This window comes from Jaculus jaculus, chromosome 19 (assembly GCF_020740685.1).
Source record: "Jaculus jaculus isolate mJacJac1 chromosome 19, mJacJac1.mat.Y.cur, whole genome shotgun sequence".
NCBI lineage: Eukaryota > Metazoa > Chordata > Mammalia > Rodentia > Dipodidae > Jaculus > Jaculus jaculus.
The window spans coordinates 54,152,796-54,167,344 of NC_059120.1; the positions used below are offsets into that span (position 1 = coordinate 54,152,796).

Genomic DNA, 14,549 nt, shown 5'->3' on the forward strand with positions numbered 1-14,549 from the left:
AGACCTGCCCCGACGCCCCTGTGTCCCGCAGCGAGTGTCCACTCCCGCCCGGGAGGCTCTTGGTCACGCACTCTCGGGCTCACACTTCGGTTTTTGTTTTAGGGTTGGGGAGCGGGGAGGGGTGGGGAGGGTGATGGTGGTGGCGGTGGGGGGGGGTGCTGATCTCGATCTTGGTTATCTCCGGTACTCTCGGTTATCCATCCCCCCCACCCAGGAGTCGGGGAGGGGGGGAGTTCCTCAGTGCTGGACGCCAGGGCAGGTGTCCACCGGGTCTGCGGTCTGGGTCTGTGTGGGTTCGGATCTGTCTTCCACCATCCTCCGCGAGTCAGAGACAAAGGCCGGGGGTGGGGGGGTGGGGCGGGGGTGTGTGGAGGGATGCAGGGGGAGGGGGTAGCACCCCCCCACCCCCACCTCACCCCACCCCACCCCCGGCTGCGGCTCGGCGATTCGCCCTTGATTCTTGAACTCGCAACGTCAGGTCGGTGTCGGCGATGGAGCGGCGGCGGCGGCGGCGGCGGGCGCGGGGCTCGCGGGGCGCAGGGGCGCGGACGGCGGGGGGCGCGCTCGGGCCCGGGCCGCGTGGGCGCAGGCATGGAGGGCGCCGAGGGGCGGGGAGCGGGCGGGCGCGTGTGTGCCAGAGCGACGGCGACAGCGAGCGCCGGGGAGGCCGGCCTCTAGTGTAACCGGAGCTACAAAGAAGGGGGAGCGTCCGGGGAGGGAGCGTGCGTGCGATCGAGCGGGCGGGCGAGCGATCGAGCGAGCGAGAGAGACCCGCGAGCATCTCCGCCGCCCGGGAAAGGACATCCCCCCCACCACCACCGTACCCCCACCCCACCCCGCCGCCTCCCCGCCTCGGCGCGCGGCCCGGGCCCCACGCGGGGCGGCCCCTCGGCCCCGCGCCCCGCACGCACGCGCGCGCGCCGGGAAGGATGAAGAAGAACAATTCCAGCAAGAGGGTGAGTGCGCCCGCGCCCCCTGACCGTGCCATCCCACACCTCCCGCTCCGTTGGCGGCTGCGGGGCGGCCTGCGGGAACCCCAGTTCTCTCCCCCCCATCCCTCCAACCGCGTCCCTGGCACCGACACCCCGGTTCCCCAACACACGCGCCGCGCGGCGCCCCCACCCCCACCTCCACCCCCGGCGCGGGAGAGGGGGGTGTAGGGGGGGGCTTTTGTTCGGGGACCGGCGTCTGCGGCTAGAACTTGGCTCCGGCGCGGCCGCGGGAGACACAATGAGAGACGCGGAGCCCGGGTGGGCCGGGGAGGGGCCCGGGGGTCCCCCGCCCCTCTCCCCCGAGCCCCGGGCACTTTCGTCTGTTTATCTGGGAGGGGGAGGGGAGCGCCCCGGAGAGTTCCTAGGAGGTGAGTGGGGCGGGGAAGGGAGGGGCGGGGGCAGGTGTCCCGGACACCAGCCTGTGCGCAGGCCACTGGGCAGCTGAGATCGTGAAGGGTGGACCGAGATGCCATCGGACCTAACGGGATGCTTCTGATTTTGTCCTCCACCACCACCACCCCCCTCTCCCCGGGGCAGGGGCCTCAGGATGGCAGCCACCAGTCTGCAGCGCCTGAGAAGGTCGGCTGGGTCCGGAAATTCTGTGGAAAAGGGATCTTCAGGGAGATTTGGAAAAACCGCTATGTGGTTCTGAAGGGAGACCAGCTCTACATCTCTGACAAGGAGGTAGGTGCCCCCCTCCCCCAGCGAGACCACCCCTCCTCCCCGGTGTCTCCCGTCCCCCCACCCCTCCCCAGACACACACTTTGTCTCCCGCCTCCCTCCCGGTGTGATCTGAAGCAAGTTCAGCGGTGTCTTTTCTGCAGAGAAAGGTCACCCCTCAGTGAGACGACCTGAGTCAGAAAGAATTAGAAAAGCTTGAGTTTTGCCTCTTATTTGACGGCTTGCCTTTTGCAAATAACCTTCCCCTCCCAACATGTCCGAGAAGTTCTGAGTGCCCCCTACCGCCTCCTGCTCGATTCCGATCTCCTGAAATACGGGGTTTGTTTTTGTTTTGTTTTTCTTTGCTATCGCTGCTGAAACACGTTGGTCAGCCTGTCTCTCACCCCTTCCTGTCTCCACACCCTGACCCAGCCATCTCTTTCCTGTCTGTAGCAGGGACCCACGTGGATCCTGAGTAGCACAGCCCCCTGAATGACACAAAACACACCACCCAGGCTCGGCCTGGGACCTAAGGTGGGGTAGGGTAGGCTAACTCTGAATGCCAGATAGTTATTTTTGTTGGATCCTATGTCCTAACCAGGCCTCGGCTCCCCACCTCTACTCCATTAAAAAAAGAAAAAAAAATTCAAGGAAATCATGCTGTGCCCATCCCTGTTTGCACCCCAGGAGGAGAGATGGAGTTAGCAGCCCCTCTGTGTGTGGGGTGCAGCCTTGGCTCTGTGCTTGAACGTGAAGCCACAGTCCACCGTGGGCCAGAATCAGCCCAGATCATTGAATCTGGACTCTTTCCCCCCTTTGCCACCCCTAACCCTCGTGATCAACGCCACTTAGCGACAGTGAGAAATTGGACTGTCTACAGAACTTGCTGGATAGCGCCCCCCCCCCCAACCTTACAGTGGCCCTTGCTCCCTGATTCTGTGTTCTTGCCAAGCTAACTGGGAAGTCCTCCCCGAGTTCTAACCTCTTCTGCTTTCGGCAGTAGACACTTGCATTGAGTAGGTTATATTTAGGTAAATAAATCCTTTTATGGTATTGAAACAGACTCACTCAAAGCCCAAGAGAAGCGTTCATCTGAAATCAGTGTCTACCAAGATAAGCAGGGAAGAACAAAGCGATGTCAGAGCCCCAGCGGTCCCGGGAAGAGAAACTGTCCTTGTGAACCTGCTGGTGGACAGACCTAGGTGTGAGCTGAGGGGCGGCTTTTGACAGGGACATTTATTTTTATTTCTTCTTATTTTCTTTTTTATTTTTGGTTTTCAAGATAGGGTCTCGCTCTAGCCCAGGCTGACCTGGAATTCCCTATGTATTCTCAGGGTGGCCTTGAACTCACGGTGACCCTCCTACCTCTGCCTCCCCAGTGCTGGAATTAAAGGTGCGTGCACCACCACGTCCAGCTAGGGGCATTTACTTTTAAGGGTCACTTGCACCCAATCAGAAACCCTATAAAGTCTTCTTCACAATGTTCTGGCTTTCCAGTTTTGCTTTGTTTTCTTTCTTCTTCTTTTTTTTTTTTTTTTTTTTACTTTTTTAAAAATTTTTATTAACATTTTCCATGATTATAAAAAAATATTCCCTCACTCCCCCTTCTTTTTTTTTTTTTTTTTAAGAAGTATGCTGGTTGTGGTGGCGCAGGCCTTTTAATCTCAGCACTCAGGAGGCAGAGGTAGGAGGATCGCTGTGAGTTCAAGGCCACGGAAACTATGTAGTGAATTGCAGGTCAGCCTGGGCTAGAGGGAGACCCTCCCTGGAGGGAGTTGGGATGTGAAAAAAAAAAAAAAAAGCAAGTGTCAAAGTATACCTCCTGTCCTCCTTGACAGGAAGCTGGAGCGAGCAGCCAGGGATAACTTCCTACACGTCAGAGGGAAACTACAGAACAGTGGAAGGATGACAGAAACAAGATGTTTTTCTTGTTTGCATGCGTCCGAAGGGCAGGATCTAGGGGCAGAAGTGTATGGGAAACCTCGTGTGTGAAGGAAGAGGCACAGAGTCGGGGGATGGATGAGTGACCTCAGCCTGTGTCCTATGAGTCAGGAGCATCTGACGAGTCCTGGGGCCAGCTGCCCCCTGATGGGAAAAGCATCAGGAGCCAGGGAACAGGGCACATTGCGGTGTCTCTCCAGAACCAATTTCCATGCTCCACTAGGCCTGGGCTAGAGTGAAGCAGCCAGAGGGCTGTTTTTGTTGTTGTTGTTGTTGTTGTTTTGTTTATTTGTTTTTCGAGTCAGGGTCTCATTTTAGCTCAGGCTGACCGGGAAATCACTATGTAGTCTCAGGGTGGCCTCGAACTCACGGCGATCCTCCTACCTCTGCCTCCTGAGTGTTGGGACTAAAGGCGTGCACCACCACACCCGGCAAGGGCTGTGTTTTATCCTGCCTGGGAACAAAAGCTCCAGGTTCAAATCTCAAATAAAGAAAAAGCATAATATTTGTAACTGTGAATGTTAGTGAAAAAAATATCTATTCCGTAGTTGTTGTTTTTTTTTCCCCTATAGGTTTTTTTGTTTGTTTGTTTGTTTTTGTTTTTTTTTCGAGGTAGGGTCTCCCTCTAGTCCAGACTGACCTGGAATTCACTACGTAGTCTCAGGGTGGCCTTGAACTCATGGCGATCCTCCCAGCTCTGCCTTCCGGGTGCTGGCATGGAAGGCGTTCGCCACCACACTCAGCTCTTTCCCATAGTTTTCACCTGTCTTCTGTGGTTACCTCCACTTTCCACTTGGAAAAGCAAGGCTTCTCACAACAGCTTCCACCATAGAAACCCTTCTATATTTGTCACTATTCATTTTCCTCCTTCTCAAAGGGCACCCTTTCTCAGACAGAGCTGGGATACCATCTATCTGATAGAGGGCTAATGTATAGGAACAGAAGCTAGATCTTAGGGAGGCTCAATGGTAGAGGAAGTTGAGGGCAACCTAGCAAGTATGGGGGGGGACCCTTTCTATGGGTCATGGATGAGGAATCAGGGGAAAGGAAGATATAGCTATTATTTAAAGACTTCCGGAATTGAATATGGGGAGAAAATAAATACAATGAACTCTTGTTCTTCTGTTTGCCTCTCCAACACCCCCCCCCACCCCGTTTCTCTCTCTCTCTTTTTCTTTTTTGAGGTAGGGTCTTAGTCTAGCCCAGGGTGACCTAGTATTCACTATAGAGTCTCAGGGTGGCCTTGAACTCATGGCAGTCCTCCTACCTCTGCTTCCCAAGTGCTGGGACTAAAGGCGTGCGCCACCACGCCCGTCTCACTCCCCCTCTCCCTGACCTACCTAACCTCTGTCATTATCTCTGGCTCCCAGAGCTCCTTATCAGCCTGTGTGCACGCCAGAAGAACTCCCTTCCCTCTCCCTAAGGAAAAGAGAACGAGTGACTCTCTTCCCGTGGCTGCACACACACCCGGTGCTTTCCTCTCCAAGGCTCCTGGCCTCTGCTGATAGTCGTTCAGGGAACAAGCCCACAGGAGCGGTGATGCGCCTTCCAGCATCGCCGCTCCATTTCTGGGAATTGTTCTGTATGCCCTTGCAGCACCTTGTTTCGCTTCCCCCTATAGTGGTCACTTCCCAGCCCGAAGCCAGGGAACCCTGGAAAAAGGAGGGCTCTGGAGAGCGGAGCCTTGGCAGACAAGTGGAGATGGGTGGACACACCCTCACTCCTCTGCCCGGGTCTCGGGGCTCAGTGGTCAGCCCTGAGCCCCGCAAATGAAAAGGATGAGTAGCTGGGCATGGTGGCGCACGCCTGTAATCCCAGCGCTCAGGAGGCAGAGGTAGGAGGATCACTATGAGTTTGAGGCCACCTTGAGACTACATAGTGTATTCTAGGTCAAGCTGGGCCAGAGTGAGACCCTACCTCGAAAAATCAAAAAAGGAAAAAGAAAAAGAAAAGGATGAGCAGATAGAAAACTGCAGGTGGGAAATGAGAGAGCACAAGGTTGACAAGACCCAGGAAGACACATTAGACCCTCCCCCGTGCCCCCCCCCACACACACATATGATTCCCATGCCAGAGCTTGGGAAATGGGGGCTCTTTCAGAAACAGTTGAAGAGCGTAGATTCTCTTCCAAGAAAGACATGGGGTCGCTTTGACATGTTTGCTTAATTTTCACTTTGATCCCAGGAAACATGATCAACCCATGTTACCTAAGAGGTGCCCAGCTAGTACATGAGGACACTGCCGGGCCGGCCGAGTCTCTCTAATTGTATATATTAGAGAAGGGAGCAGGTAGGGGCTGGAAAGCTACCACACAAGCCGTAAGACTCTCTGAGGCTGGAAGCAGCCCCCATGCCCTCTGGATCTCCCTGGTGCCAGTGCCAGCTGTGTTTATCACCTTCCTCTGGCCATCAGTGGCCATCCAGGACTTCCTTATTGGGGATGTTCAGTTCAGCCTGCTCACCATGTCCCTTTAAGGGCATGAGCTGTGTCCTTCAGGAGGCTGGAGAGACGCTCTGGAAATGGGACCTCAGCCGAGGAGAGTGGAGAAGGGGTTTCAACAGAACCAGAGCTGAGGACTTGTCAGGAGCTGGAGATTGGGTCTGTCCCATGCCCTGAGGTCCATCCCATGCCCTGAGGTCCGGCCCATGCCCAGAGGTCCAGCCCATGCCCCGCGCACCTTGGCTGGGACGACCCTCTCCTGCGCTTCCCTCCTTCCCTGTCATCGGGCTGCTTCTGCTCCCGGCACCCATCTAAACTAACAGTTTTGGAGGAGAAGCGAAGTAATTTTATCCTCACTGCACCTCCCAAACCTCCCCTAGGTAAAAGATGAGAAAAATATTCAAGAGGTGTTTGACCTGAGTGACTATGAGAAGTGTGAAGAGCTCCGCAAGTCCAAGAGCAGGAGCAAGAAAAACCACAGCAAGTTCACTCTCGCTCACTCCAAACAGCCCGGCAACATGGTACGTCCCTCCTGCCGCCCTGGCCGCGGGAGCGGGAGGGGAGCTGCCCCAGCACGCTGGGGGTCTCAGCAGTCTTGGCTCAGAGGCCCCAAATTGTCCCTCGCTGGCTGCTGTTATTGTTATTATTATTTATTTGGTTTTTCGAGGTAGGGTCTCACTCTAGCCCAGGTTGACCTGGAATTCACTCTGTAGTCTCAGGGTGGCCTCGAACTCATGGCGATCCTCCTACCTCTGCCTCCCGAGTGCTGGGATTAAAGGTGTGTGCCACCACGTCCAGCTGGCTTTTATTTAATTGGAGAATATTCTGGCCATTTCCTTCCCTCTAAGCAGGCCAATCTTTAATTGTCCTGCCTTATATTCCCCCCCCCCCCCCACACACACACACACACACGAGTGTATGCATCTCATACCCTTGGGAGAAAAATCGCTGGTCCTTGTGCCCTGACAGGTCGTTGAAGCTTTCTGAATCTTAAGTCCTCTGGAAAGAGGGAACCCAGAGAAGCTATGTCATCTGTTTCTTCAAACCTCAAGTGTAATTCCTCAGGCCTGTCCTCCTTTTAAAACAAATTATTATTATTATTTATTTATATTTATTTATCTGCAAGCAGAGCGAGAGAGAAGAGAGACAGAGAGGAATGGGCACACCAGGGCCTCCGTCCACTGCAAATGTACTCCAGATGCATGTGCCCCTTGTGCAGCTGGCTTACGTGGGTCCTGGGGAATCGAACCTGGGTACTTCGGCTTTGCAGGCAAATGCTTTAACCACTGAGCCATCTCTGCAGCCCACTGTCCTTTTTTGAGACAGGGTCTCTCCCTAGACTGGCTGACCAGGGAGTTCCAGCAATCTGTCTCCCCAGTGCACAGCCAGCTTTTTTTTTTTTTTTTTTTTTTTTTTTAACCTGGGTTTTGGGATTGAACTTGGATCTTATACTTGCAAGACAAGCACTTTACTAAGTTATCTTCCCAGTGCTCCTCAAACCTTTAAAGGCGTTTTTCAATTTTTATTTATTTATTTGAGAGTGACAGACAGAGAAAGAAGTAGAGAGAGAGAGAGAATGGGTGCACCAGGGCCTCCAGCCATTGCAAACAAACTCCAGACATGTGCGCCCCCTTGTGCATCTGACTTACGTGGGTCCTGGGGAATCGAGCCTCAAACCGGGGTCCTTAGGCTTCACAGGCAGGCGCTTAGCTGCTAAGCCATCTCTCCAGCCTTTTAAAGACTTTTTAATACCCAAGCCTGATTATACTGCCTCTACTTATCTCTAGTTCCATATTAATGTCCAATTTCCCCCACCTTTTTTTTTTTCTGTTTTCCTAGGTAGGGTCTCACTCTAGCCCAGGCTGACCTGGAATTCACTACGTAGTCTCAGGGTGGCCTTGAACTCACAGCAGTCCTCCTAACCAATTCCATTCTTAACTGTTTCTTGGTCTTTTCTAAAACCACCTGTACGGGCTAGAGATGGCTCAGTAGTTAAAGTCATTTGCTTGCAAAGGCTGATGATCTGGCTTTAATTCCCTAGTATTCACATAAAGCCAGGTGCACAAAGTGGTGCATGCATCTGGAATTTGCAGTGACAGGAGGCCCTGGCACGCCTGTTCCCTCTCTCTCTCTCTCTCTCTCTCTCTCTCTCTCATATTCATTCATATTCATTCTCACTCTGTCTTTCTCTCCCCTTGCAAATAAATTTTTTAAATATATTTTATTTATTTATTTGAGAGAGAGAGAGAGAATGGGCATGCCAGGGCCTCCAGCCACTGCAAACAAACTCCAGAAGCATGTGCCCTCTTGTGCAGCTGGCTTACATGGATCCTGGAGAGTCAAACCGGGATCCTTTGGCTTTGCAGGCAAATGCCTTAACGACTAAGCCATCTCTCCAGCCCAATAATGTTTTTTTGTTGTTGTTGTTTTTGGTTTTTGTTTTTTTTTTTTTGTTTTTTTTTACAAAATAAAATAAAACCTATGAATTTTGTAGGAATAGAGACTGGATTTCTTTGAGTTATAGATGACACTGGAAGCAGAACCTCTGTCCTTCCAGGAGCTGGATCAGAGGGAATGAGATCATAATTTCTTATTTCTTCACTATCAAGGTGAGGCACCAACTGTAAAACCCTGGCTGAAACAAGAATCTCCCCACAGGCACCCAACCTGATCTTCCTGGCAGTGAGTCCCGAAGAGAAGGAGTCGTGGATCAGTGCCCTCAACTCTGCCATCACCAGGGCTAAGAACCGCATCTTGGATGAGGTCAGAAGGGTTCACTGGGAGGAAGGGGATGCTGGGGTGGAGGCAGCAGCCTTCACTTTCTAAAGAGAAAGAATTATTATTTGGGTCCCCATTGAATAGTCCCCTCCCTACCAGCTCAACTCCTTTCTCTCCCTTTTGTTTTGTTTTCTGACGTAGGGTTTCTTTCTACCTGACTTGGAATCCACTATGTAGTCTCATGGTGGCCTTAAACTCACAGCGATCTTCCTACCTCTGCCTCCCTAGTGCTGGGCTTAAAGGTGCGTGCCACCATGCCCGGCTCTCTCCCTTTTTAAAAGCCCTGTTCTCCTCCTGTCTTAAGTCTTTGCTGTTGCTCTCCCCCACTTCATGGTGATGAGTCAGCCTTGGATCCTTTTAGCTGGTCATGGGGGCTCATGCCTAGAATCCCAGGACTTGGGGTGGTTGAAGTAGGAGGAATACCATGACTTCAAGGCCAGCCTGGGCTAGAGTAAGACCCTGCCTCAAAAAAAAAAAAAAAGAGAGAGAGAGAGAGAGAGAGAGCCCCTTCATTCCCATAGATCTCTTGGCCTGTGGACCTGCTCAGAATAGTTGATGGGATGAGTTTAGTCCTCAGTCCAAGCGCACTGATGCCTTGGGGGATACGGGCTTGGGGCAGCAGAGTCCCGAAGAAGACCTGTGACCCAGTGCATCCCTTCAGGTCACCGTTGAGGAGGACAGCTATCTTGCCCACCCTACTCGAGACAGAGCAAAAATTCAGCACTCCCGCCGCCCCCCAACTCGGGGACACCTCATGGCCGTGGTACGTAAGTAAACCTGTAATGTAGGAAACCTCGCAGAAGGACCGCTTTGGCATCAGTCTGTCTCCAGAGCTATACACAACCACAGGTGTTTGTGGGACGTCTCCTGATAATTAAGATCAGAGACGAAAGAGGTCCCTCACTTCCATTGCCCTGCCTGAGTACTCTAATCAAAAACATGGGGCCAAGCCAGGCATGGTGGCGCATGCCTTTAATCCCAGCACTCGGGAGGCAGAGGTAGGAGGATTATCATGAGTTCAAGGCCACCCTCAGACTACATAGTGAATTCCAGGTCAGCCTGAGCTAGAGTGAGACCCTACCTGGGGGAGTGGGGGGACATGGATTCAAGCTGGGTGTGATGGCACATGCCTTTAATCCTTTGATCCCAGTACTTGGGAGGCAGAGGTAGGAGGATTGCCAGCCTGGCACTACAGAATGAGTGCCAGGACAGCCTGGGCTAGAGTGAGACCTTAATATATATATATATATATATATATATATATATATATATATATATATATATTATATATATATATGTATATATATATACATATATATATATTATATATATATATATATACATATATATATATATATATATATGCCAGACATGATAGTGCATACCTTTAATCCCAGCACTCGGGAGGCAGAGGTAGGAGGATCACCTATTCTTGTTCTTTTAAAAGAGGTTCAGGGTCTGGAGAGATGGCTTAGTGGTTAAGACACATGTCTGCAAAGCCTAAGGACCCAGGTTCAATTCTCCAGGTCCCACATAAGCCAGACGCACATGGTGGCGCATGCGTCTGGAGTTCATTTGCAGTGGCTAAAGGCACTGGCACACCCATTCTCTCTCCCTCCCCCACCCCACTCTCTGTTTCTAATAAATACATAAATCTTAAAAAAAAGGTTCAGAGTTCAAATATCAAAACAGTCTGAGCTATGTGGCTGGAGGATGCAGACAGAAGAAAGGTTAGCGGATCACGTGGACCATCCAGTGCGCCATCCCAGTGGGATGCTTACGAGTCTGTGATAGAGGGAGAGAGAGGGGATTGGTGGGCCAGGGCCTCCAGCCACTGTAAGTGAGCTGAGGATGCGTGCGCCCCCTTGCGTGCACGTGTCACCTTGTGCGCTTGCATCACTTTGTGCAACTGTCTTACATGGGATCAGAAGAGTTGAACATGGGACCTTAGGCTTTGCAGAAAAGCGCCTTAACTGCTAAACCATCTCTAGCCCCTGAAGTAGACATTTCTCTTTTTTTAATATTTTATTTGTCTGTGAGTGGGGGGGGGGGGCAGAGAGAGAGAGAATGGGTACACCAGTGCCTCCAGCTTCTGCAAACAAACGAACTCCAGACACATGCACCACTTTGTGCATCTGGCTTTACGTGGGTCCTGGGGAATCGAACCTGGGTTGTTAGGCTTCATGGGCATGTGCCTTAACCGCTAAGTCATCTCTCCAGCCCTGAGGTGGGCATATCTGAGGATGCTCAAAGCAAAGTAGAGGAGCTGGGAAACAAGGGGGAGATATCACTTTAGGTTAGATAGTGGAATAGGAAAGTTCACATCCCCATCAAAGAGATCAGAAGTTACAGATGAAGTGAAGGGCTGGAGAGATGGCTTAGTGGTTAAGCGCTTGCCTGTGAAGCCTGAGGACTCTGGTTTGAGGCTCAATTCCCCAGGACCCACATTAGCCAGATGCACAAGGTGGTGCACACATCTGGAGTTCATTTACAGTGGCTGGAGGCCCTGGCATGCCTATTCTTTCCTTCTCTCTCTGTCTCTCTCACTCTCAAACAAATAAAAATGAATAATTTTTTTAAAAAGTGTTCAGTCAAGAGCAGAGAGCTTTCACTCATGGGAGGCGTGTTGTGTGTGGGGTGGGAGGGGCGGGGAAGAGGGATGCCACAGCTCGTGTCCATCTTTCAGGCCTATTGATGGCAGCTCACCTCCATCCCTGCCCCTTTCCTCCCCAGGCTTCCACCTCTACCTCAGATGGGATGCTGACCTTGGACCTGATCCAAGAAGAAGACCCTTCTCCCGAGGAGCCCACCTCATGTGCCGAGAGCTTTCGGGTGGACCTGGACAAGTCTGTGGCCCAGCTGGCCAGCAGTCGACGGAGAGCAGACTCCGACCGGATCCAGCCCTCCTCCTACAGGGCAAGCAACCTCTCTCGACCTTGGGAAAAGCCAGACAAAGGGGCCACCTACACCCCCCAGGCACCCAAGAAGCTGAACCCCACAGAGAAAAGCCGCTGCGCCTCCCTGGAGGAGATCCTGTCCCAGAGGGACACCGCCCCAGCCCGCCCCCTCCAGCTGCGAGCAGAGGACGCCCCCGCCCCCCTCGCACCCCAGCCCCCGGGGCAGCTGTCCAGGATCCAGGACCTGGTAGCAAGGAAACTGGAGAAGACTCAGGAGCTGCTGGCGGAGGTTCAGGGACTGGGAGATGGCAAGCGGAAGGCCAAGGACCCCCCCCAGTCTCCACCCGATTCTGAGTCCGAGCAGCTGCTGCTGGAGACCGAGCGGCTGCTGGGAGAGGCGTCCTCGAACTGGAGCCAGGCCAAAAGGGTGCTGCAGGAAATCAGGGAGCTGAGGGACCTGTACAGACAGATGGACCTGCAGACGCCTGACTCACACCTCACACAGACCGCCCAGCACAGTCAGTACCGGAAGAGCCTGATGTGAAGCCGGGGGTCAGTGGGGAGGGGGCAGAACTTGTGAGGGGGCATAGACTCTTCTCTCCAAGTGTTGCAGGACGAAACATTTTTATTTACCTCAAAAAAAAAAAAAAGAACCATAAAAAAAAAAAAAAAACTCATTGCTCTTGCTGATGACTGACCCCTCTGACCTCTCCCTACCGCCTTTCATTGTATTTTATTTTATTTACGATTTGATTTTATTTACTTTAGAGAGAAAGAGGCAGATAGAGAATGGGCACGCCAGGGCCTCCAGTCACTGCGAACAAACTCCAGATGCACACGCCACCTTGTGCACCTGGCTTACGTGGGTCCTGGGGAATCGAACCTGGGTCCTTTGGCTTCACAGGCAAGTGCTGGAGAAGGCAGTGAACGCTGTAGCAGAAATAAGGAGCTTCACCGTCACGAAGGGAAGTAAAGACACCGTCTTCTCATTGTACACATCCCACTCTCCTCCCAGGCCCCGCGGGGAGAGACACACGGGCATACGGGGCATCTGAGTTTAGAGCAGGCCGGGAGGTGTGGGGGGGGGAGTTTTCTCAGATGTCCCATTCCAGGTTTTCATTCTGAGGGTGAAATTTCAGCTCTACAGCTCTAGTTCTAGGGATGCACGGGGCCAGTGCCACCTGTCCGTGCCATAGGAGAACTGAAATTCACCCCGGCCCCAAAGAGGATTGTGGAATTAAAATTTCCCCAGCCTGGCCAGGCATGGTGGCACACGTCTTTAATCCCAGCACTCGGAAGGGAGAGATAGGAGGATCGCCGTGTGTTCGAGGCCAGCCTGAGACTACAGAGTGAATTCCAGGTCAGCCTGGGCTACAGTGAAACCCTACCTCGAAAAAAAAAATTCCCCAGCCTGCTGCTGGCTTCTCACCATAGTGGTCTTTCAGTGACAGGGCACTGGCCCAGCATGCAAAGGCTCTGGGTTGGATCCTCAGTACTGTGTGTTCATTTTGCTGTTAAAAAAGAAAAAGAGCCAGGCGTGGTGGCGCACGCCTTTAATCCCAGCACTCGGGAGGCAGAGGTAGGAGGATTGATGTGAGTTCAAGGCCACTGTGAGACTCCATAGTGAATTCCACGTCAGCCTGGGCTAGAGCGAGACCCTACCTCGAAAAACCAAAAAAAAAAAAAAAAAGTTGAAGTGGCTGGATTTTCCTACAGGGAGCTTCCTTCATCTCCCATGCCCTTTACCGTCATGGATTCAGAGACACAAAACTGGTACAGGGACTGGTTCAGGCATCCGGGGTGGCATTGAGCAGCTAACAGGAACTAGGGACAGCTGGCCCCGTGGAAGAACTGAACCGAGAATGAACCGAGGTTGTGACGCAGGCCATGTAGGATGAGGGGGAAATCCAAACCTGTTCAGCTTCCTCTTTTGGCCAAGCGAGGACACAAGAGTGTCCTCTCCCCCTCCTTCCTCAGACCTGCCACGGCTGCCAGTGCAGCTTCAGAAAAGCAGCTCTGCCCACGGCGCAGCACCGCCCTGGCCGCCCGGCTGCTGTGGTGCTCCCTGTCTGGCTTCCTTCAGGCTTATCTGCGGTAGGCCCTCCATAGCTTATTTTTAGGGCCTTTCTCCAAAATTTCCAAGATCAGTTTAGTCATGCTGGTATAGTCTAGAGTTGAGGCAAAAGTGACTTTTTAAAAATATTTTATTTATCTAGTTATTGAGAAAGGGTGAGGCAGAGGAAGAGTGGGCACACCAGGGCCTCCAGCCACTGCAAACAGACTCCAGATGCGTGTGCCACTTTGTGCATCTGGCTTTACGTGGGTTCCGGGGAATAGAACCTGGGTCCTTAGGCTTCACAGGCAAACACCTTAACCACTAAGCCATCTCTCCAGCCCCTGATTTTTTTTTTTTTTTTTTTGAAAGAAGAGGACACAGGGCCTTCCTGTGAATGTAGTAGACCAGAACTTAAAAGTGTCCTCTGCAGACCCTTGATCCTCTTTCCTAGATCCCCTCTCAGCCCATTTCTTGTCATGGAGGTTTGCTCTTGTAGTTTTCTGGGAACAAACATCCTACTTGCATCAGACAAAGCGACCAGGATGCCACCTTGCTGTCATCCCGGGCTCCTGTGGGGTGAGGTGAGGGTTTTACGCTTCCCTCCCCCCTCGGAGGTTTCACTTTCCACTGCTCCAAACCTGGCTGTCAGAGCCACTGTTGCCACAGATATGGAAAGTTATGTTTGAATTGTTGTTTTAAATATTTATTTATTTATGTGAGAGAGAAAGAATGGATGTGCCAGGGCCTCTTAGCCACTGCAAATGAATTCCAGATGCATGTGTCATC

At 52.5% G+C, this 14,549-nt stretch overlaps 1 protein-coding gene across 2 annotated transcripts; it reads left to right on the plus strand.

Moving 5' to 3' along the window:
* Nucleotides 1-889: 889 nt before the first annotated feature.
* Nucleotides 890-12,329, plus strand: Plekho1 (pleckstrin homology domain containing O1). 2 transcript variants are annotated; one of them, XM_045138430.1, is made up of 6 exons: nucleotides 890-956; nucleotides 1,530-1,676; nucleotides 6,413-6,553; nucleotides 8,691-8,795; nucleotides 9,472-9,573; nucleotides 11,544-12,325. In XM_045138430.1, exons 1-6 carry the CDS (start codon nucleotides 930-932, stop codon nucleotides 12,249-12,251), a joined length of 1,230 nt encoding a protein of 409 aa, XP_044994365.1. In that variant the 5' UTR covers nucleotides 890-929; the 3' UTR covers nucleotides 12,252-12,325. The 2 variants fall into 2 exon arrangements, with proteins under 2 accessions (XP_044994365.1, XP_044994366.1); XM_045138431.1 differs by lacking the exons at nucleotides 890-956; nucleotides 1,530-1,676 and having other exon boundaries at nucleotides 6,417-6,553; nucleotides 8,642-8,795; nucleotides 11,544-12,329.
* Nucleotides 12,330-14,549: the final 2,220 nt, after the last annotated feature.